Source organism: Sturnus vulgaris, chromosome 6 (genome assembly GCF_052056855.1).
Source record: "Sturnus vulgaris isolate bStuVul1 chromosome 6, bStuVul1.hap1, whole genome shotgun sequence".
NCBI lineage: Eukaryota > Metazoa > Chordata > Aves > Passeriformes > Sturnidae > Sturnus > Sturnus vulgaris.
The window spans coordinates 7291816-7317214 of NC_142248.1; the positions used below are offsets into that span (position 1 = coordinate 7291816).

At 40.4% G+C, this 25399-nt stretch overlaps 1 protein-coding gene across 1 annotated transcript in view; it reads left to right on the top strand.

The window, feature by feature from the left end:
- Positions 1-723: 723 nt before the first annotated feature.
- Positions 724-25399, top strand: part of API5 (apoptosis inhibitor 5) — a 51378-nt gene continuing 26702 nt past the window's right edge. Inside the window, exon 1 of the mRNA XM_088166811.1 lies at positions 724-804. Within this exon, the coding sequence (XP_088022937.1) occupies positions 739-804 (66 nt within the window). The 5' untranslated portion in view covers positions 724-738. The remainder of the gene's footprint in view (positions 805-25399) is intronic.

Below are 25399 nucleotides of genomic sequence, written 5' to 3' on the forward strand. Positions count from 1 at the left end.
TACATATTTCCTAGCCATGCCCCAATTCTTCTGGGAGGAATCTCAGGAGTGTGAATTAACCACCTGCTGTTGTTCTTGCTCACAGTCATGTACTTCACCCAAGCGCCTGCTGCCCGTCACAATGTGACAGATTGCAGAGGTATGTGCAGGCAGTGGGAAAGGCAGAGGCACAGGTGGTTGAAAACACTGTTTCTGTGATCATTCTGAGTCTGCAGGGAGTCAAGGCTACCCCTTGACCTGCTCATTTGAGACATAAAACATTGCAGCACAACTATACTAGCAAAGCAGTCATCTTTAGGTCAGAGTTAACTGAACCCAACATGACCTTACTTCAGCTTATTTTTCTAGTGTAGAAAAGCCAAAGGCATAATGCAAAGTAACACACTTTAAGAGGGACTACCTTAGAAAGGTTACCTCTTCATTTAATCATACATTTCATTTGTTGCTCAATTAACATACCTCATGCATTTTCATCCCTCTATTATAGCTGCAGTATCTTTAGACCTGGAGCTGTTCAGCTCTCTGCAAGGCATTTACTGTTATCTATTCTGATAGGTAAATCATTTTCTTTAATACAGGCTGTCAGCATCTATCCTTTCAAAGGAGATGATAATTTATATGGTATTTTATGTATGCCAGGTATATATCACAGTAAAAATACCCTTTTTTGTCTCCTTAGCTCCCTGCCTGCCCTAGGGTTGAAGATCTGCCAGGCTGTGTGCAGGTCCAGGACCCAAGATGACAGCACAAATCCCCATCTCTACAGTCTCCTGCTCATCAGAGCCTTTGGTCTCTATACACCAGGTATCACCTAATTTATCCATGAGTAAGTGCTGCAATATAAGTTTAGAAATTCAGAAGGAATGATCAGGAACTTCATAAGTAGACTGTGTCTCTAATACATCAAATTTTTTCTGAGCACAGGGTGGAAGATTTTGTTCATTCTTACAATAGCTTTCCATCCTGACTGTATTGCACCATCCATCAGAGATACACATGCAAAGAGCTCCTCAGGCACTTCAGTCCAGCTCAGGTCCAGAGACAATTACCTACAACTTGTACAGAGCTTCTTGCTAAGCTGATCACACTGCTTTCAGGACAAAAACCATATCTCCAGGCAGAGTTACTATCCTACTTGTGTGTAAGAACCTACTTAGTGAGTATGTGCAGAGACCTCAGTCCCATGCTCCAGTGCCATGAAGGTGAGATTTCTGCTGTTCAGGATCTCAGTGAAAAGCATTTTTAAGGCATGTGAGTCACAGCTTTTGTGCAAAGTGAATTCTGTAAACATAGAATGGCTTTAGTGCACCTCTCTTTTGCCTCTCCAGATAATGCCCACCCAGCACTTCACATTCTTTACCAGTTCATACACAAAACAGCTGGTGCCTTCACTGTTTGTCACTGTAAGTACCTGAATCTTAAAAGCAGTGTTGCAGAAAAGATGAACTGGTTTTGAAACACAAATACTGTGTGTCCATCCTTTTGGGACACAACTTTCTGTATCTTCTGTATCTGTCGTCCATATCTAAGAAACCACTTATTAAACAGTAAATGTACACTGGTGTAAAGATACTTTGCACAAGCAACTGCAATGTTCAGTTGACTCAGTTGATAAAGTTGAGATGTTCCTGGTTTTTGTGAATGGGAGAGTGAGTTTAAGCACCCCTGCCTCCATACCTGGAGCTCAAGGTCTATGTCTTATGTCCTTTTCCAGTATGGGACAGAAAGAATTTGTGCTGCTACCTCCATAGGGAAAATCATTCACAGCAAAAGTCAGGAGAAAAAAAAATAGAGTCATAAGAGCTCTTCTAATTGAAATACATTGCCATAAAGAACAAGGAGAAAAAGCTTTGAAACTGGAGAGGCGTTTGCTTGCAAAGAAATGTTTATCCATTTAATATAAAGCCTCGAAAATGAAACACAATAATTTACAATATTATCACAAACTGCTGAATTATCTAAAATACACAATAAAAAGTCACCTTGTCGTGTGAAAAAATAACATTGGTTTCCTGATCTTTAGAGCAGCCAATTCCTTCAAGGGATATCTAATTTTAAAGCATATCATACCTTCCTTCAGCTAAAATGGCTCTGTGCAAAATTTTAAAAATGAAAAAACCAAACCAAAATCAAGCTACAAAAAACTCCCACCCATGTCTTTTAATAATCATGATAGCTGAATACTTTAACTGAAATTTCTGATACTTCCATACTTCTGAAATGGAATAATTACACAGAAAGAGAAAAAATACATCAAGAAATTGTCTGTCAGTTTTGAGGTAGAATGGGATTTTTGGTTTTGCTTTTTCCCTCTTCCTTCCCTATACATCGATTCTGGTGTTTCAGATAAAGTTAACAGTCATGAAAGGGAACTAGTCAGAGAACCCTCAGGAGTAAATGGATACCTATATCCATTTATCTCTAGGTGAAAATTAGTGAAATAGATTGAAGGATACATAGTTCACAATTTCTGTGTAATTATTTGGAGTGGGTTTCTTCTTGTTCAGAAATTGAGCTCCATGTCTCTCTGTTGCTTAGTCCTACAAAGAGTATCAGAATGGTGGTGCTGTACTAAAAGAGGCCTTGAGTTGAGCAAGTGTACAGTTGCTCATTCCAAGTAGTGAGCCTTGTCTAACATCAAGTGATCCATTCAATTTATGGCAAATTCAGGTGAGATTGCAAAAGACTAGGGGATTAAAAATCAATTTAACACTTAATTGTAAATTTGAAAATAATTCTTACTAGGTCCTGAGCTTGATGTATTTGACAAACGATGGGGGCATAGGAGATAGACTCTCAAAGATCACAATCCATTTCTACTTGCTGAGGGTGGAAAGAAAAAAGCCTGTGGCAAAATAGTGGCAGCACTATTCAAGAATAGGTGAAGATCAAAAGATCATGGAGAAAGACCTACATTTCTTCTTTTGTCCAAAAGATTCATTCTCCTGCAGTAAAGGGGATAGATTTTTGGATTCTACCTTCCTTCCATGGGATTTATTGCCTGCTCGCCTACTCCAGCATCATAGACAGCACCACTGCTTTCCCAGCACACCCACTCCATGAACAGCGTGCCTTACACAAGTACAAGGGAGGAAAAAGAACTCAGTATGAATTTAGGGTCACTTTTCCATGAAGATTGATCAAAAATTTTATTATACAAAAGGATGCTGGATTTGCTTTTATTAGTATTGCTAATGTAGAAAATAAAGTGGGATGTAGATAAAATAACCAAGAACAGGAAAAGAAATCTGGGCATGTATCTTCTCTATTCCTTAAAAAAATGGTCTTTAAAAGCTCTTAAGCATATATATAATTTAAACTTCTGAAAAATTCAATGCCAGTATAAGGTGCTGTTTTACACTGGCCTGCTTTAAGCTCTAGGTACCTGTAAATATCTCTTTGTTTAAGGAAGTTTAACTAACACAATATTTAGACATCTAAGAGGTCTGTAAATCACAAGCACATAAAATAATCCCATGAGATGGATGCCAGATGGCCCATGTTATGAACTGACTGAAACTTTAGATCAAATTTGCAAACATACTGTTTTCACTGACTTCTCCTCCCCAGCATGATACTAGGTGATATTCATTAAAACTGGCAATTGAAGTGAAGGGAATAATGCAGAGGTAGTTCAAGAGAAGGCTTCAAATAGCTCAGAAGCTGCAGCAAGCACGAAGAGACCATCCTCATATCCCACATGACAATGCACTTTGCAGCAGTCTTGTCACAGCCATGCCACAGCACCAGGAGTTCTGTCAACTAAATGTGAAAGCTCTTTTCTTTCTCACTTCTCAGTCATACTTAGGAGTAACTGTGGCTCTGCCTCCTCCAGGCTGAGATCTGACAGCCAAAGTAGGGCTATGGAATGAATCTCACTTTTCTTTCTGCTTAACTCTCAGCGAGTTCTCCTGTCATGACATTGGGACTTGAGTGGTAGCTAAAGCTTGCAGTGGCTCTCTGCAAAAAAATGAATTTCACTCTTTGGTACTGTATACTTTTAAAGTGACTGATTTTGCCCTTCATCCAAGAAACCTGTTACAGAATTATTAACATTGGAAATATTCATGTTGGTATAAATGACATGTGAATAGAAATGTGGGTATATAAAAGCACCTGGAGAAGAATGTCAGAGCAAGTGCCAAAGGATTGGTTAGCATTAATTGCCCCAGAATGCTGTATCTGTGATTTTATGCTAATGACCAAAGACAGGAAGAAAAACTTAACATAAGGTGAAGATGGAGAACAGTGCTGGAGCCATAAAATACTCAGGTAAGGAAAAAATGAAATTTACGAATTTTATCAAAAACATATATGAAGACAAGAAAATATAAGGTAACAGGTACAAATACCTGGAACTCTACATAGAGGCATGTGTATTTCTCACATTCCTTGTTTTTAACTACAATATGCTACCACTGCAGAAAGATTCCAGAATGAGTCTGCATATACTTCCTCCCTTTTTCATAATAAGTTATTTTCTTCATCCCTTTATTATCTGATCTCATTCTGGCTTACTGGCATACCTTCTGGGATGTCAAACAATGAAAGTAATATTTCCAGGGTGTAATATTTACGCCCTCTTCAAAAACTGGACTTTCTGATCCACTTGTATAGTTGCTGTTTGTTGTGTGAGTCTTATAACAAAGTACATAAGCAGTTTGCAGCATATAGAGCAGACTTTCTTTGCTGGTTGTAGCAGGAAGCTCTGCCCTGGAATGGGGTCAAACAACTCAGACAATACCCTATTTGCAAGGCTATAAGTGGTGGACTGACAGGGGGGTGTCATGCTGAGTTTGGTGTTGAATTCTACTAAAATCAATCTGATGTATCAACTCCCAATATTAATATCCTGATGGTGAAACAAAGATTTGGCAGATAAACTGCCAGGCTGACTTGGAGACAAATTGTCACCAAAACTGCAGGATGAACAAAATCAATATGACTGGCAGTCATATCACTTTACACCATAAAAGTCCAATCCACTTTCATATGATCGGTTCTTCTGACATATTCCTTTCTGGAGAGTGTGTATGGAGTTTTCTCCCTTGAAGTGGGGACAACCCTTCAAGGATACTCCTCAAGGCTGAGTGAAAGAGATCTGGACACAAGCATTAATATAGTGAGGTACATCAATCTCTGCTTAATAATTACTTCTTTTTGATAGCTTTAGTATTATTGCTTTGATATAGTGCATTATACTATACTATACTATACACTAAAAGTAGTTTTAGCTTTTACACTGTGTAGCAATTAATTTAGATTAATATTTTGGTCTAATAATTTGTCGTAATAAATAATTTATTTTATAGACATATCTGATTTCCCATCTTTACTTAATCCATTGACACTCTAGGGCTAATATTGGATTCAGCTATCCCCAGACTCCTCTCTGAGAAGGAGTTTACAGTGCAGGGCATCCTCTCTGCACCTCATGGTGCAAAGGGACTTCTCTAATAAACTTTGTCTGAAGCCCCCACTATCACCCACGCCACAGGTCTGATGTTTCTTCTCTAAAACAGGGTCGAAAAAAGAGTGAATTCTCAAAGTTGCTTAAAGCATATTCTATGGCCTCTGGAGTGATGGGCATTTCTTCACTAGGAATATTTCAACACCTGAGACAGATCTAGGGCCACTACAGCTCTTTGCAGCATTGCTGGAATAGCAGTAGCAGGATACTTTGTCTCCTCTTCTGGGAGGATTTATGGGTGCAACCCCCAGCCCTGCCCCAGCTCATTGTGAGCTTTTAGGTGAGATGTTGGCACAATCATAGCATGGAGTACACACCTATCCTGAGAATTGACTCTGATAACCTGCAAGACTGCAGTGCCTGCAGTAACCTTGCCAGAATAAAATGTGCAATGTACAACTTCTACCTGAGGCAAGTTTGGAAGAACTACTGTTGGTCCAAGAACAGTGAGTCTTTCTTTTATCCACACGAGAGAACATATAGCCCAAATTCAAGTTACAGCTGAGTGAAAGACAAAGAACTACACACAATAGGTAGGTGATGCCGAGTAGCTGGCAGGGACAGTTTGTTATCATGCCTCTTGTGACTAGTAGCAACAAACAGGTCATTCTCACTTCAGCCTCATCTTGTTGGGAATGACACAGAATTTAAATTTTTTATATAACTTTAGTCAGGGTTCTGTTCGCCTTTGGCCAGGGGCAAAGGAATTGAAGTTTCTTTTCAAAGGAGAGTTTCACCACTCCAGGCCCAACGAGCTTAACCTCTCAACAGACTGGGAAGTACAGACAATACACAAAAGATAACAACCATTAACGAGCATCAAACATCAGCCTGGCATGGAGACACCTGGAAAAGACAGATAAGAGACCAAAGAATGAGAACCTAATTAACATCAAAGGCGAAGGGGTCAAGAACCAGTAAGAAACCAAGTACTAAGACCTGTGTAACTTGGGACCAATAAACATTGAACCAATGAATTTCTCTGGGTTTTGACTGAATAAGTATGTGAAAGATCTAGTAAAGAGCATTTGTGATGGAATGACTTTCTCTGCACAACCCAGGCAATGTGTAGATGAAATTATTTCTGTTGCACTTCCTGGCCAGAAAGACATCCCAGCCAGAATAAAGTAATGTCTTAATTCTCTAACACTAAAAATTGTTGTTGGGGAGTTTTTGTTTTTCCGTAGTTTTGGTGACAATCTCATCAACAGACAAAGCTGCCAGCTGCCAAGAATGTGGAGGCAGGAGAAACACTCTGTCCCCCACTTTGTGTGGCAAGTGGCTGAGCTGCAGGAGGCAGTGAGAGAGCTGCACAGCATCAGGAAGGCTGGGAAGGAACTGGTTAGCTGGTTCCAAGCACCGTCTTGAAGTGGAATCAGCCCACCGCCAAAACCTCCTTCATGGGCATGCACAATAACACACAAAACTGCAAGCTTCCAACCAAGGACCTGCAGGAGGAAAAGAATTCCCCTGAAGCCCAAAGTGCCCTTGCAGAATCGTTTGATTCTGCTCTGCAGACACGAGGAAAGACTCATCACATCAGAAGAGACTGGAGCTAAGTAAGGCAGTGTGATCTCCTCGTGTAATAATCACCACAGCTAAGAAAAGGCAATGGGTGGAAGAAGTAGACAACTGTCCTCTGAGAGCTGCATACCCACTTGCTGACCTGACACACTCTCTAGAGAGGTGTGATGCAGAGGCTTCTGTCAGGGTTGTCACTGAGAAACCATTGAGCCTGGTACAGTCCAGACTATTACCCACTGCTCTTGCTTCCTGTGGGTGCCAGTGACACAGCCAGGAGCAATATGAGGTGGGTCAAGGGTTACAGGGCTCCGAGAGTGGTGGCAAAGGACTCTGGAGCGCAGGTAGTTTTTTCATCAGTCCTGCCAATCAAAGGAAAGGAGTTTGAAAGGGTCAGTCAGTACTGAAAATTCAATAAAGGATTATAGGACTGATGCAACAGCCTACTGAGGTGTTTGCCTACTGAGACCATGGGAATTGTTCTGAGAAACCTGGTCCACTGAGGGGACAGATGGGGTCCACCTGTCACAGAAAAGGAAGAGGATCTTGAGTCATAGGCTTGCCAAGATGGTGAAGAGGGCTTTAAAGAATTGATGTGAAACAGGAATCTCAATTAATCCCTCTCCTACCAGCTTGGAGAGGGTAGACAGGTCAGTGGTAGAGTACCTGAAGAGCAGCACTTGGCCATTTCACTATCTGCATCTACTGCAGTTTACCAAGTTTGAACACCATGTTGTTTTTCTTTTTTCTTCTGCCCCAGACTAAGCCAATAGAGAGACAGTATGTTCTTAGAGAGCAGCAGGGGCCATAGAAGCAGATGGGGACAGGCCTGTTCCCTGCTAATCCTGGTACACTCTTCACAACATCATTTCCTGAGCTTTGCCTTGTGCTGTTAAAGTTCCTGCAGGCAAGGGAGAGAGTATTGCTTGTAACATAAGCATACCATGTAAGTTGTGACTTCTGTCTTTATTTCTAGTCCAGGTCTTTGAGTCATAGAATATATGTTGGTTCCCAAGGCAAGAAGATATTCCTCAACTGCTTCAACAGTCACATTTTTTGAAAATAAATCTCGTCTTTCCCCCATCAGCTCACAAACCATTCTCTCTTTAGATTATTGTATGTTATTCTTATTATTGTTCAAACCAAGCCAGCAATTTATTGGCACCATAAACTGGAAGACTGACATAGAGACCCACACAGAGTACTCATTTTGTATGTTCCACCACACCTGGGCCAGACTGACTGCATCCTCCCAGAAGTAAAGGCTGTTTTGCTTGCTTTTGTCAGACCTTTTTCAATACAAGATTATACAGAGTTATACACACCACCCCAGTGGAGCAGCTCTCATGAGGAAAGCCCATACTGAGTATCATGGTATGCTTTCTGCAGGATTATCCAGCCAGTGCTGTCTCCACACTTCTGCAGATTTTCCATGACCATAACAGAATGGCAAATCTAACAGAACTGCTTTCATTTCTTATGCATTAGGAACATGGCCATTGTGCAGCCTAAGCTCCCTCTTTTTTACACACTTGAAGACAGCCCCTTCAACTTTATTCTGAGAAATATGACAGAAGGGAGAACACCAGATGAATTGCCAAATGGAGAGGAATTAAACTATGCCAAGTACTAACTGGAATTTACTCACAGACACATACACCCATGTCACAAACTGTCTTGCTGTAATATTTTTCTACTAGAACTAAAAGTAGTGCAAGGTGCGTTATTGTGCATCTCTTCATGGATCACAAGTTTCCCATGTACTCACTCCAGTGTGTCCAGCTGTTTCTGATTCCTTGGTACATCCCAGCCTGTCTGCTCTCTGTCAGCAGTGCAAGTGTTAATGCATCAGATACAATAAAGCTTCATAAAAATAGTATCCTAACAACTAAGATTTATTCCTTGGGAGGCAGGTAACACTTTTCTTTATTGTTTTGACTAAACTCCTCTGAGTTCTCTTAAAGTGCTGCTGATTTTTTACACGGCACCCCAGCACCAGCCATTCATATGTAGTGGGCATCCCTGTGTCCTGCATCCCTGTGTCGTGCAAACAAAGAGCATTTGCAGGTCTGTAAGTGTATTAGAAATAGCTGGGCTTTCAAAGCTGGCCTTGTTCGAATACATAGTCCATCTTGTAATTGACTGTCAGCTTGATTTACAATGGCAGTTGTGATGGGCTTGGAGATTTCAATCCAAGAGGCTCTCTGAAATAAGTGAGGACAAAAGTCAATCCAGTGAGGCAGCACAATTTGTTAATATCATCAAAGAACAAGGAATGGTTTAGGCAACACAGCAAGCCAAAACAAAATGCACTCAAGACAGAAGAAGCCCAGACAAAGACAGTTCACAAAACAAATCATAACTCCTGTAGAAATTATAGAAGCAGATAGAGGAATGAAGGTCAGGAAGGGGGAATTAAAAAATCATTCTATTCAGAAGAAAAGCAAGGAATAAGCAAGAATATTTAAGTTATGATGATTTTGACCCATCAGATGCTTTATATAACTTGTTTAAGAAAGCTTCATAAGAATCTAAATTATATATTTTGGGTGTGAATTGGTGGCATTATGAATCTTCCAGGCAGTTTGCTTCAGAAATATTGTGCTTGATCATTAAGTTTTTTTTTAAATCCTGAAACTCTGGTTAAACATTAAGAAGACAGGTAAAGGGTAAGGGAAGAAGACGCTGATAGAGATCTCCATGTTCCTCGGTTGGTCTCTGGAACAACAGACATTACCTTCAATCCCCAGGCTCTGAACACCTTGGATTTTGCAGTTATTGCCCCTCTATTTTTAAAGTGAATAGAGACACTCCAGACAAACTAAGGTTAATCAGAACTGAGAGGACTGAGGGAAAATCTATCTTTCACCTATGGCAAGAGATTGTCAGCAGGTGGACAATGTTAAAACCTTGTTTTCCAGACACAATTTTGTTAAGTTTTACTCCTGTGTTTAGGCTAAATTTCTTTGTTTAGACTGACACACCTGAGATTTTCACTGAACTAGAATCAGAAATATATTGATCAGATGTAATAAACAGCAATGAAATGCAAAACAAAGCTGACTTCAAAATGTATCATATATTTTATACAGAAACATATATTAAAATAGAGCAGTTTTTGAAGGAGACACAACAAATTAAAATATGAGTTGTGATCTTGATTCTTCATGTAGACACAACTGACTGATTTGGATAAATTATTACTTTGCCACAGGGATCCTTCCATCTCTTACTTCTGAGTTCTGTGCTTTGCTGTTAGCAAACAAATTGTTAGTCAGACAATTAGCCACATCAGCAAGCAGCTGCCTGGTAATAATACTTTATGCACGCCAGTATTGAACCTGACATTGCAAACCACAAGTGCTGTGGTCTGTCCTTAGGTGTGTCAATCCTGCTGCTCAGGCACATTAACCCCTTTGTAATTGAAGAATGCTCAGACAGGCATTTGGTTCAAAACCAAAAGCTTCTCCCAAGTGAAATACAGATAAATCTCCAGTTATTAGCAATGTAACAAAGTCACCTCTGTCCTCTTGCTGCAGGAGAACAAGGACTTTTGAATGTTTGCTTGCAGTGAGCAAGAGGACCATATACCTATGGCCAACATCCAGACCAAAGTTCTGCTCCGAGTGCTCCAATTACTTTCTTCCCTTGTATAGCTAAGGCACTTTTCTTCACTCTTTGAAAAGGTTTAATTATTTCTGGTTTTCAAACCATTTTTTTCTGTTGCGAAAAGATATCCATACTGGTTTTAGTAACGATATTTACAGAAACTCTCTCCTTTTTTTCAACTAAAATGGAGTATGTTTTTTAAAGAATATAACTCTGTTCCAATTTCTGTTGAAAAATATTTTACCTTGGAAAATCTGAGGAAAACATAAAACAATATTTAAGTGAAAATATGTGTTTCAAGTAAACCAACATACAAAAAGACAGATGGTGCTTTTCATCAACCTTAATTGTCTTTCCCCTCAACTTCACTCCTGTTTTCCTCATCTTCAGATCTTAGTAAAAGCTTCTTCAAACACATCATCATCCTCCTCCCAGTACTTCACTTCTTGATCTCATCATTGTAATCTCTCTTACCTTTCCATTCATATGCATCTCCTAAACTCAGCTTGATACCTCTTTCCTGTTTCCCTGCTACTGTCAGAGTGGCTTTCAATCCTGCATAAAGCAGGATTCTATCTTTAAGTCTCTTTTACAGGTTCTTCACATATAACAGCTGCGCTTCCCTGTTGCACAAAATCAGATCCATTAATCAGACATTTTATTATGATTCCCTTGACTTAATCTGATGAATTTTCTCTCTGGACATTAACACTTACCTGGAAAATAACCTATGGGAGCTCATTAAAACTGTGCTTTTTTGCCCTTCTTCCAGAAGAGACTGTAGTACAATGATATTAATTAAAATACAGATATATCCTAAAATCTCAAAAACATTCCCTATAAGAATTGTGCTCACAAAATTCCATCCATTTACATTCTCCAGAATCTGGATTTATATTTTGGCTGTCAGAGGGCTGTAGCCCTCTTGGGATTGTTGGTTTAGGACTCTGTCTGGAGAAAAAGAGGAAGTGCTGCAGCTGCATAATGCTCCTGAGATAAATCACTTAGCACATTTTCATATGTGGATGGCTTTATTAAAGTCATTTAATTAGGGTCAGAAATGTTGAAGTTCAAAATCTCCAGCGAGTTTAAAAATAAACCGAAAATTAATATGGGATTTGGCAACAGCAGTTGTCAGGGCACTATTAGAGAAAGGGACAATGCAAAAGAGATTTAAATATGGCGTTTTGGTATGATAGAGAACCAATGGAAATAAGGAATTAAGAAAAAGAATAGGAAAGATGATATGGCTGAAACAGAAGATTCACAATATTGGAAGCCTTTGAAATCAACCTGCAATGAGCAGACAATAAATATTATATCATTGGTGTGTTGGGATCAGGGAATTGACTTAAACTAGATTAAAACACAAAGAAGTAAGTGCTGTCTCCAAAGTAGCTGTTCATTGAAATGACAAAAAAATCAATTGAGAAAGGATAAAACATTGAATAGCTGGAGTTCCCTGAAAGATGAGATGCAGCAAGAGAAGGTTTCTCTGGTAAAGCTTTCTTTCCAGATTTCTGAAGACTCACTGCTTTTCAATACAGAACTCTGCTCCACAGGAAACTCCACTCCTCAGGACTGTCAAACCCACAGTCTGGGTAGCAAATGCAGTAGTTTGGAAAGTTTCACTCTGGTACCAAAGGAAGAAAAGGCAATTGTTTCTACTTTGTGCCTGCCCTGTTCAAAGATGCAACGTCTTAGACTGAGAAAAGCTCCTGTGAAACAGTGAAGTATTTCAAAAGATGACAAGGGAACACAATGTAAGAAGGAAGGGATGACCAAAGCCAGCTTTCCTCAGAGTAGTGGAAACCTTTGAAATAAACTTGGAAATTATATTCACCAAGTTCAACTAACATTTATATGCTGAGTTCTGTATAGACAAAATCATCCTTTGAGTTCTACATCTTCTTTGGATCCATCTGTTTCTTGACGACTACTTCCAAATTCACCTTTGAGTCTGGGATTTTACGTGCTGAAAGAAAGATGAAATGAGAGATATAAACTAATGCATAGCCTCAGTAGAAAGCTCCTGTGAACATAAAGGAGGGAAGACTGAGGGCTGGAGATTTGCTCAGTGTTCAGGAACAAATCCAAAATTATGTTACTGGCATCAGAACTCCTATTCAGTTTTTGCTGCTGTAACTGAGAGCAGAATCCAACTTTATTTAGCTCCGGCCAAAATTCTTTCATTATAAATGTGTGTGCCTATTTTGTGTGGTCTAGCAACTTCAGAGAGAGACTCTACCTGCACTGTGGGAATCCTGTCCTTGAGATGGAAAACTAAAAATAATCTGAGGCTTCTGAAGCATCAACATTCATATGCTATCCTGCTACAGGAGTCATTGTTCTCCAGCTGAGGTCAGACTTCTTTTTGCTAATAAATGTGAGCCAGCACCCTATTTTCTCACCTTCTGTTCCATCTTCTCTCTGTCAATCTGTATGAACTACAGTAGAAAATCCAAAATGAGAAGGCAATGCTAGAAACATACTAACAAAGCAAAGTTCTCCTGCCGAGGCTTTGAAAGTGAGAACCAGGAAACAGAGCAAGTAATAAATGTTACAGTGCCCTGTCCCTAATGTCGGGAGAAACACAATGCACTGGATTCCTTGCTCCAGAGCCTAATTGTCTCTTAAATGCCTGCGAGAATTTGCAGTTGCACAGCAGCCAAATGTCCTGTAGGACAGCCCTTACCTGGTCAGTGTGCACATGCTGTTCTGCCACCCCACTGCCTACCAGGGGAGCATCCCTGTAACATTTGGGAGCTGCACACCTCCAGCATCCTCAGAGGGAACTGTTGGAGAGAGAGCAGGGAAAAGACACTTGTATCTGCCACTCAGAAACAATATACCACGTGTGAGCTTGATTGCAGACCTACCATATAATTTTTTTTTTCCTAGCTGCTGAAAACATTTTTACTCTTCTTACAAAAGAGAGTGGAGTTTATTCAGCTCTTGTGAAAATCCATTGACTCACGTTAGAGATAAATTTGCCCCTCAGGACTCTAAAGAAAGCAGTCAGAGTATTCTGGCATGCAAAGAATCATTCCTGCTCCTAGAATCCATCCGGAGGCAGAATGTTTTCTCACCCACGCAATGAGCAAACTCTGCGGTTGGTACTGAGTAGGAAGCAGAACAATACCTCTGCAGCTTCTCCCTTTCACTCTGCTTTTTTCCAATTACCATCCCACCTGACTCTATGGGAGCTGTCTGTCATGTGCTGTTCAGCCCTCACCAGACATGGAATGGAGGAAGACAATCTCCTGGCTTTTCTCCCCATGCCTGAGCCAGCCCTGGTCTGTTGCCTGAACAACACCAGAATCAAGCTTACCATCAGAGTGTAAAACTGCAAAGGTTCTCTCAGCTGACAGAGTCTGTGGAAACATGCCATCAATCTTAACGACCTCCTATTGGCAGTATCTGGGATCATCCCTGCTTGCCTGCAAGCATTTATTGAGGTCAGTAAAAGCACTCTGACATTTATGTGTTGTTTGCAAAAGGAAAGGAGTGGCTAGACATTACATTGACTTACAAGACTTACATTGGAGGTTGAGTCTTCATTTTATCAGGAGCTATTTGAAGAATGCTATTTGAAGAGTCAAACAAGATTTAGTGAGACAGTTCAGGAGGGATCAATGGAGCTTTATTTCATATAGTCCTAACTTGAGAGCCAGGATTCCTTTGCCTGAAATTGCTGTCAAGCTGTTTCTCAGCAGAAATGTGGGGTTTATGTAGTTTGCCACCATCTTCTCTCCTTAAAATCCTTTATCTGACATCTCAAAATTCCAGCCTTTGAGGATGCATTATTTGACTTTTACATAGTGACCTCTCTGATTCATCAGGATGCACAGGGAAGCCTGTTAGTTACACTAAAGCCCAAAGCAACAGTACAAAGTAAGCTCAAAAGCCAGGGTTTTCTTTGATATATCAATAAGAACTACAACATTTCCATGGAGAAGTTCCTATCTTTATTTACCTCCCAAGCAGCCCAGGCAATGGCAGCCCTCATCAAGTTGTCAGTACCCAGAACAGCACTCTGTCATTTCCCACCATCACTGCAGAGTAGCACAATCGGGTCAGCAGACAAGAGCATCTGGTTCCATCACAGCAGCAGCAGCAGCTCAGCCAGGCTGCTCTGCAGCTCACTGAGGCCAAAGCTTGCAGAGTAAGCCCCCTCCAGACTTTTTTGTTTGTCCTTTTGAACACCTCAGAGTGGCTATGCCAGGCCAGCCCAGCCTCCTCACCACGTTGGTGAGGTTTAGTAGGTTTTCTTTGCTCAAAACAAGGAAAAGGAGACAAATCAGGTTATCACAGATAAATAACATTTTCTTCATCTTTCCTCCCCAAAGTGTCAGAGTGCAGAAACTGGGATGTAAGAGCTCTCTTGTGGCTCAAGTTCTCTAAAAATAACAGCTGGGTTTTTATCAAGGAGCTGTAAAAGTCCTTTAACTAACATGAGGCTTAAAATATTAACTCATTGCTGAGACCAGACTGTAATTCTCCTGATTCAGCAGTACTCACTCAATGTGTCTGAAAATGCTTATAAATTTAATCACTAAGAGCCTGTGTGGATGACAGATGGAGATAGACAAAGTGATGATGACAGGGGTGGAGGGTTGAGTATTCCTTTTCCCTATTTGTTTCTTAGTCAAATCAATGGCAGCCAAATAACACTCTCCAAAATCCCCCACCTCTGCACGTTCAGGACAGCTACAGGATGTAACAATGGTATGCAATGTAACTCAGGGCTCAGCTGGTACTTTTCACATGAAATGAGGAAAGAAAATATAATTGGAAAGCTTGATGGCTGCATGATGCTTATTTCTTATTTCTCCAATTGCACCTGAGAGTTAATTGTGAAATTTTTCACTTAGAAAATATATATATATGTTACAGTAAAAAAAACCTACTTACCTGACTATAGAGCTTTTGAAGAAATAGAAAGCAATGAATCCTTAGTACTCGCCTGTAGGAGTATTTTAAGTAGTCCTTTTATCTAGCTATTATTCTTGGCCACTTTTTCCAATAATTTTATTTTTGTACCAGAACAAGAATCTTGGAATCCAAAGTCCTCTTAACAAAGAGTAACTGTAGCACATGAAGCAGCAACATAATCTCTCTATGTTTCATTAATATTGCCAGCCTCCTACTCTTGTAAGAAAGCAAAGAAGAAGCAAACCAACCTACATCTTTTTTTGGGCCATATATATCTTCATCCAGGTCTTTTGGTGTGGAAATAGAAATGCCTAGTTCCTAAGTTTTCACTCTTAAAGCACTGGCTTTATTCCATGGTCCAGCTTTGCTGGTCTGTTGTCTTTATCCTCTTTATTCTCTATGTCAAAAACACTTGTTGTAGGGGCCCAAAATAGCTCTATATGCTTTTTCCTATTCTTCTTTTTTTGTTACATTCTCCCAGCTTCTTCTTCTGTATCTGCACATTCATTATCATTGACCCTGTCATCTTCTCCATTTCATTCACGGTGAACACATCCATCATAGAGTTATGGCAATTGTGTCTCTTCATATCCAACAGCTGCATCTCACCCCAGCAATGCCTGCATTTTGCAATCTGTGTTTATGAAAATTCAGTAGTAATGGACTATAGTAAAAATTCTGTGGCTGCTCATAGTGGTTTTCATTTTCTGTCCTTCAACTGATTTTCTGCTCCTGAAGAAATTATTTTCTTTGCCAACTTGGAAGCTAAAACTTTGCTGTTTTTTACAGTATTTTTTTGCTTAGCTCAGAAATGGCATGTTGTTATTGTCCAGACAGGAGCCCCAGGTGGGCTCTAGGCCTGAGACATCAGCTGTTTAAACAAGTGGAATGGCTGTCGTTAATCTCTGCTTCTGGAGCTCATAACAGGAAAATGGAGCAAGCAGGGAATTGGTTCTCAATAAAAGAAGTGTCCTTCAGCCTTGCACAGTTTCATGTCCAGCCACTAGTCAATATATATTGTTCCCATAGATCATGGTAGCAGCAGGTGAGAAATTGCTTGGACTGGAGGCTTGTGTAGAGTGGACATGTGAGGATTTCCCATGCACACTACAGACAAATCAATCTTCTAGAATGGGACTTGAAAGAAGGATCAAGAAAAGGCAAGAAATTATACCAAGGATGTTTGGGAACAGATCCTTTGTGAGGAATATTTAAGACAGGAAAAAGGCCTGGTTCTTGTCAAAAGGGTTTTTCTTGTACTTCATAGATCAATACAAACATGTTAGAGGTATGTCTTTGCAAAAATACTGATAGCTGAGAGCTAACTGCAGTGTCACCTGCCTGCACACCAGGCTTTAACTTGCTTTCCAGTACCAAAAGGAAGCCAAGAGAAAAGCCAAAGAGGCACTTTTTGACTGCCACTACGAGGTCATGTAGTGATAGGGCAAGGGGGATGCTTTAAACTAAAAAAGAGCAGCTTTAGATTGGTTCTAAGGAAGAAATTCCTTACAGTGAGGTTGATGAGACATTGGAACAGGTTGCCCAGAGCTGCAAATGTCCCACCCCTCAAAGTGTTCAAAGGCAGGCTGGAAGGGCACTGAGCAGCCTGGTCTAGTGCAAGGTGTCCCTTACAATGTCCCAGAGGTTGGAACTAGGTGATCTTTAAGATCCCTTCCAATTCAAACCTTTCAGTGGTTCTGTGTTTCTAATGCCTCATTCTCAGTGTCTACACTAAAAATCTGCAGCTTCAGAATCATGTTTCTTATTAAAGGCTTTAGCTACAAGAAAATCACTTTTCTTCAGAAGCGGAGTGAAACGTCAGGAATATATAAGTGCTGTGGTGTTCATACCCTGTGTAAAGGCTGCTATTTCGTGGTCTATCACAATCTTCTCTTTTCACTGCTGGACAGTAGGGCAGGCTAGCTCTAGCATGCACCTGACTGGGCATCTCTGAAGGAATGCTTTATTGGGCCCAACAGCTGTCTTTTCTGTTCAGAACAGAGGGTACCTGAAAGTGGGCCACAATGGAGAATAGAAAGGTTTTAACAGCTTGGACTTTGCTCAGTAGGTAAAAGAGCCCCAACGTTTTCAGATGCTGGGCAGGTTAGAGCAAGAGGCATTTCAATTCCCAGAAGGAGGAAAACACTTCTGGTTATATTACCAAGACAAATAGTGCAGTGAAATCAGTTTGAGAGACAAGAATTGCTCTCGAAAGATTGACTGAGTAAATTTTCAGTACAATTCAATTCATATGCTCCTTTGGTACTTTCTATTTTTTCCTCATAAGCAGGTGGTAGGCAGTGCAGAATGTGGCAAGCTCTTTTATATGATTGATGGTTTAAACTTTTCAATTAAAAGCATGTTTGCAGGTTTGAGGAAATCTTTGGGATGAAGGAGAAGGGAGGGCTCTGTGTGAAGAATAAAGTCTTATTTTCTCTGTCTATTAGCATGTCCATTCCTGTTCAAATTCACTCATTATTTGACCAAGGGGACAAGGCACCACAGCACATTGTCGTTGGGTGGAGGTGTGACACCCATCTCCTCTCCAGAACAGCATTCACAGCACCCTGCCAAGGACACGGAGTGTGAGCTGGAAGTTTTGCCACTGTTGATTGAGTCTAGATGCCACTGTCACACGAGGAGTGAACACACTGCTGTGCTTGATCCTTTCTGTCACCCATCTCATCATTTTCTAAGGGCATGCCTAGGGAGGAATAAACTCAGGGAAGCTTTGTGTCACTGCAGGTCTGAGCATTTTTTTGAAAGTGTAAAAAAAAATATTTCTGCTCTGAAATGTTATCATCCAGTTCCTTTTTCCTCTTTGAGAACACTGGAAATGCCACCACTGGTGTACCTCCTCCTTCAAGATGAGGAATGCCCTGCTTTGGTTTGGCAGATCGGGGGTCACAGTCCCCCCACTGTGTCCCTGCTGACTGCCAGAGCTGTGCATGGACTGAGTAGATGCTGATGGGCTGCTCCTGTGTGCTCCCACACACTGGCTTATTTTACAGATGCTATAATAAACACTGAGACCAGACACCTTGGATTGTTCTGCTGCCTGGCTCCTGACAGATGTTTTGAAAAAGACATTTCACCTCTTTTTGCTGAATTCAAATGATTCATTAAGGATGACATGAAATGAATATTCAGATTCACCGTGATTCTTGAGATAATTAAACTTTCTTTTCCTCACAATTGGTAGTCTGTAACATGTCTTTAGCACGTTTTTTTTGTGGGATTTAGTATCCTTGATACTCAGACATTTATTTTGCCATCTAAGAAATAAGATCGTGATTGGCTCATCATATAAAATTGTATTTTATTATGGTCACGATTGCTGAGAGTCATAACAAGCAAGTTTTTCTTTTATTTTCACTAATTTATTGCAAATTACATGAGGGAGCACCCCATCAAATGGCTGATACCTTCACTGCTTAAACAGTCATGGGATGAAAAATGCCTGCTGTCTGCTAGCAGAAAGAAAAGCAGACTTTTGTAGCCCTGTTGCCATTAGCTGTATTTTGAGCTGTGAGTTCACTGACACTTATTTGTAAGGTACTGAAAAAACACTGTAAATTGGCTTGGCTCCAGCTGTACTTTGGAAGGAGTGCATGAACAGTGTATATCATTCAAACCCACCACATTTCAGAGATGTGCTTTTGTTGTAAATTTGGGATACAGAGCCATGTTAATGCAACTATAAGACTTCCAGACTACAGGGGTTCCTTCAGTTAGTTGTCATGTTCTGTTAATCTAAGGGATGTTACTACAAAACAACCTCTCACTAGCTAAATCTGAATAATCCTCAGGAGGTGCATCTCTTTCTTCCCCTTGATTATAGATATCTTTATACCTTGATCTCCAGTCAAGTGCTTGACTTAAACACCCCAGACTAGATGGAATGAAGCCAGTCTGTGCATCCCCCACTGAGAGCCATAGAAACTGATGTAATCCTGATATCAGAAATATAAAGGCTGTGAGATTTTTAGCAAGATTGCTAAAGCAGGCAGCATACAGAATACATCAGGCTGGATCCACAATTTATGATGCTGAAAATATTTCCATCAGAAGAAGCATTGTTGCCAGGTAGAGGTGGAGTGGCCTGCCTATGTTAACTGTAAATATCTATAAAGAGAAATCAGGTGAGAAGTCCTTGGCATGGGTGGTACTTGGAGCAGGAAGGTGTTTTAATCAACAGAAGCTATCAGGGAATATAAGACACATTATTGTACCATGTCCACCAACTCCCAGCCCCTTGCAGCTTGACATATTCTTCTCAGAAAGGTTTCTTTTGACCACGGACTGTGTTGTGGGACAACAAGCCTGGCCCTTCCCCCTTCTACTGTCTGCACTGACTTAGGTCTGAAACGTGTATGCCCAAGCCTTACCTGAGTTTCCCTCTATGGCAGCAAAGATAAACCCTAAGACATGCAGCAAGGATGTAACATTAAATTATTTTGACAGAGCTAGGATTACTTGCCCAGAGAGTCAGTCAGAAGAAAGCAAGAAGACAGCATGAGAAGTACACTGATAAGGCAGCCAAGACTGGAGTCCAGAGAAGAGTCATCTGAGGTGAAAAGTCAGTAGACTGGGCTTAGAGCATTTTAGAAGAGGCAGACCTGGTAGCAGCTGCAACACTACGCCTTGAATCCTGCAAGACTCAGAAAGCCCCTGTCATTTGAATGTCTGTGGCTGTTGAAGATAAGCTGGACATGAGCAATGGTAATTAGCATCTGCCTATCTTTGTGTGCAGTAACTCGGTTCCCAGTGCCATGGTACAAACACCTGAAAACATTGCTGTTTAAGAATGACTAAATCAACTTTTATCTGCATTTCCATATGTTTCTTATAAATATTCATGTATTTATTTTTACAACACCCTTATTGCTCCTTCAAAGCAGGAATTTAAGAATCTGAACAACATAAACTGAGAGCAAAAAGGGGAGAGGCTCTGACACTCTGAAGGTATAGGTTAATGCCCCAAAAACTCACTGTACATGAAGGTCTATATCAGCACAGAATTGTGCAGTATGGAGAAGGGGGCTTTCATGATCTTCATTTTTTGTAACAGTTTTTAGCCAGAAAACCATCCTTTCTGTGTATTGTCCTAGTATAAACTCTGAGACTGTATCTTACTTTGTTTAAATGAAAACTAGCCTTAGAAGTGCGTAGTAAAGAAACAAGTGAAAAGTTCTACCTATGTATGGCTTATGGCTTGAGCTCTACCTGCATAAATTCATTAAATCTTTACCAAAAAAGGTGATGTGGGAAAGATATTTGGGGTTTTCTTCAAATTACCTCACTAAGGAGACAATCCTCACTGCAGCCTGTGAAATTATTGGCTCCTTACAAAACTCATCATAACTTCAAGCACACCATCTTAGCCACAACTTTGTTCACTTGAAAAATCTATGTTAAGTCTTCAGTGCCTTGATAATCCAGTTTCTTTATCCTTCTTTGGATGGACGAGGGTGTGAAACCAAGGGACTATGAATATTTTTTACCTATTCCTAAAGTTAGATTTCCAGTTCATAGCATTGCCACTAGAATAATTACTTATTAGATTTGTCATTAATTCTAGTTATTTTTAATGCATTAGCATAGAGGCTGTAAGAACCAAGGGAACAGAAACATTGGAAACTACTTCTCACACATCAGTGAAATAATAAAACACTATGAACTCAAAGTGGAGCATGATCTTAAAAGAAAAAAATTGCATTTGGAAAATTTATTTATGTATCAAAACTAATTATTGCAAGTTCCACCTCAGTAGTACTTGAGGATTTCATTACAAGATCTAATTGGACTTATATGTGCTGTAAATTTTTTTTATCTTTTAATTGGTAGCAGAGATCAAAGTAAAGAGAATGAAAGACAAACTTGGTATTTGTTTCATAAACTCATCTTCTGACTTCATTTGTATTTATATGGTTCCTTGGAGCTGCTCGTAGCAGAGGCTTGTATTAGCATGCCAAAAGAGAATCTGCTCCTGTTTTTTCAGTTCAGTGCTTCAGAAATTCGTCAAAGTCATTCAGCCAGTCAGATTTTAATTACCAAAGGATGCTACTTCAAGTCAGTCCTGTGTATCCAGCCTCTCCTTATGCCTTTCTAGAACAGGTTTGGAAAAAAAGACAAGTAGGAGCTGTTGTGCCATTTTAGTCAACTTTCCACAGCATAACCACAAGCCTACTTTCCCAATGGTGAGTGACTCCTTGTAGTAGCTCATCTGAATCAAACTTGTGGGGCCTGACCAGAGCCTTTTTAAACTTCACCCAGCCTGGTAAAGAACATTTTTGGTTGATTCTATCTTAAATGCAGCCAAGCTGAAATAGCTCCTTCAGATCCCATGGATGTAAAAATGACAATGACTGAATTCTGTCTGTACTGCCCAATGCTGTTTTGTGAACTGACTCCCACTAATGCCAACCTGGCTGGCACCAAATCCAGAAGCAGTATAGCTGTTCTGTCATAATGGAATAAGTTAAAAATGAAACATATACAAAAATTAAAAGCCACTTTTTTACAGTACCATCCAACAGTTACCAGAGTTGAACCAATGTGAATAATGGTAAGGAAAATGCCTCTTGAACCGAGGGGGAGACACTTCTGGAGTCAGTGATGAAAAAGAGACCTTAACGCACTTGAGAGGTGGGCTAAGGCAAATGTCATGAAGTTCAACAAAGCAAAGTGCAAGGAACTACACCTGGATAGCTGCAATTCCAGAAACACCTACAGGCTGGGTGGAAAAGTGCTTGAGAGCAGCCCTGCAGAGCACTGGGGGGAAATGGCTGATGAAAAACATGCCATGAGCATCCAGTTCTAATGTCCCCAGCACAAGAAGGAAATGGAACTGTTGGAGCAATTCCAGAGACCACCATGAAGTTGATAACAGAACTGGAGCACCTCCCCTATGAAGACAGGCTGAGAAAGTTGGACTTATTCAACCTGGAAAAGTAAAGATTGTGTGCAGACCTCATAGCATCATTCCAGTATCTGAAGGGGGCCTGCAGGGACGCTGAGGAGAGACTCTTTATCAGGAACTATAGTGATAGGACAAGGAATAATGGGTACAAATTGAAACAGGGGAAATTAAGCTAGATGTTAGGAAAAAATTCTTACTGTGAGACTGGTGAGACACTGGAACTGGTTACCCAGGGAGGCTGTGGATGCCCCAGCTCTGGCAGTGTTCAAAGCCAGGTTGGATAAGGTCTTGAACAATCTGGTCTAGTGGGAGATGTCCCTGCCCATAGCAGCAGGGGTGGAAGTAGATGATCTTTAAGGTCCCTTCCAACCCTTAACATTCTATGATTCTACGTGGATTCTTTCAGTTCAGTGAAAAAATGGGTCTCTTAAATGTTAAATATTTAAGCTGGCAAGTTCAGAGGCAGAATGAGCAACAGCTGCCAAAGAGACTGTAGAGTTCATTTTGTACTTACCAGTCACATGTTCTTGATAGTCTTTCAAAAATACAACATGATTTGTTGTATTTTGCCAAAGACTAGCTTTGTTCTTTCTTTTGTTACACTTTTATTTTACATGCAAATTCAGTATTTATGAGAGATGTATTGCCTGTCAAAGTTTCCACTGGGAGGTATTTAATCTTCCCAATTTTTTGTGTGTTTGAGCTGTGTGTGTCACAGATGTAACACATTCCAGTCCTGGCCACCCAGCCTGGGAGAATGGTTTTATGTGTCCAGTGTCTTCACTTGAACCTGTGAAAGCTGCCAGTCCAACCTTCTGGGTGTCCAGCAAGACAAAGACAGGGTTTTCTTCTAAATTTGAAAATACAACTAACTGGCAAAACTGCACACAAACCAAAGACAGAAGGGGGGAGGGTAGAGGAATGCTCCTTTCAAAGGCTCTTGATCTCCTTGCTGTGTCATTTTCCAGTGCTGTACTTTGCCAGGTAGAAAAAGGAAACCACAACCTTTACACACAGATTTCCAGAGGGCAGAAGACCAAACTGTCATTGCTCAGTTGCTTTGGGAACCTTCAGAGAAAGTGACTCAGGAAAGATAAAATGTAATGCTGACCCAAATGACACCATGATTTGCTCTCTGTGTTGGTTCTGGAATGTCTCCTCCAATAAAAAATCATCCTGTTTCCCATGGCATTTGGACATAAAGTGAGTATCAAGGAGGATTCTTTTCAGAAAGCTGCTTTATTTCTTTTTCTCCAGCTAATTCTAACTCTCACCCTCTCCTTGAGATGGCCCAAGGGTTTCAGTAGTAGATCCTTCCCTTTCTTTTCCAGATATTAATTAAAGAGCTCAATCCTCAATGCATTTATTATAATAAAAGAGCTATGCAGTGCAAAGCAATCTAATTTTCCCTATCTCACAGAGGCCAACAAAATGCCCACTTTGGGGCCTTAATAAAATAAAAGAGCTGCAGAGTTATTTAGAGCCAATCTGAAGATTCACGTGTTTGAGTGGGTCATGGGTGCTTTATTATTTGCTTGTCACTACAAAAAAAAAAGCTTATTCTGTAATGAGTTCCAGGGTGACAGAAAGCAGGCAGAGGCTCTTGTAGGAGCAGCCAACATCTCACAGAAAGTATGTGCAGCCCTGCCTCTGAATTATTAGCTTCTCACAGCTAAACAGCTGCAGAACTGGATGTGGCCCATGAGGCAGATGGGCTGCAGAGCAGCACATTCCTTCCTGAATCTACCAGTAGTGCACTGTACCAGGCCATATAAATGGACAGATGGGAGGAAAGGTTGCAGCCCTGGCAACAATGCTGCAAAGTAAGTCTTGCTCTTACCTGGTATTTTTTCTGTCTGAGAAAATTAAGATTTTTGAGATGTGATCAACTTCACTCAGCATTAGAGTTCAGATGAAGAAACTTGCCTGAAATGCCTCACCTGCAGTGTGTACATTACAGGATACTGGGAAATCCAACTACAATATACAAAACCATAGGAAATCAGACATCATTAGTTCATTTGGTCTCAGAGCTACATGTTTATATATGATGGTAATTCTCTTGTAAAGAAGCCTTTCATTGCATGAAAGTTCCCTTGCATTCATAATCTTCTGCCTGGAACATCCTAATCCTCTGTTTGCACAGGCGTGTCTGTACTTTGAAGTGTTAAACCATTGAAAAAAGTTCACAGACCAACAGTATAAAAATGGCTTTGGAGTTTTGGTATATCAAAATATACGTGGGCAGTGATCTCCCCCTGCCTAGGTAATCATTTTACATCTGTGTAAAATGAACTTCAAGCCTTTCCAGTCTGATTCAGATGAGTTCTAACATCCTTTATGGGTTAGTTCAAATGACAGCATAAGCAGCAAGACAACAGAAAATCAAGCACTGTGATTTGGACAAGCTAGCTCAAAATGGATAAAGCAATAATAAAAAAGATTAGCATTGTGGCTTTCATGCCAGCAGTCCTAATATTATTTACGTAGTCTACAGAAAAATAGAGATATGGGATTGGCAGAGACTGCCTGGGTCATTGAGTCTGGTCCTCTGCTACCACAGGCAACAATATCATCTAATCCCTTTCATAAATCCTGTGACTTGCCAATAAAACACAGGAAACACATGGGAGAACACTGCAGCTGTTCAGAAGAGCACAGGAAAACCCACAGCCTGTTTACAATTAAAAGTGCAATTGAAGTTATACAGGCTTTTAATAGGGATAAATCAAAAACTTTGTATTAGTTCAGCTCCACTCTAATATATTCTGGTGTGCAGGTGGGAAAGGGTTACATGTGAGTATCATGCAAGAGATTCACATACCTCTTTCACATATAGAGAGGTACTTTGAGTTCTGAATTTTGATTTGAGCATCAGCATGGTCAAAAAGTGCCCATGGATCTTGAGTAATCAAGACTGGTTCAAAATACCCCTTAATCTA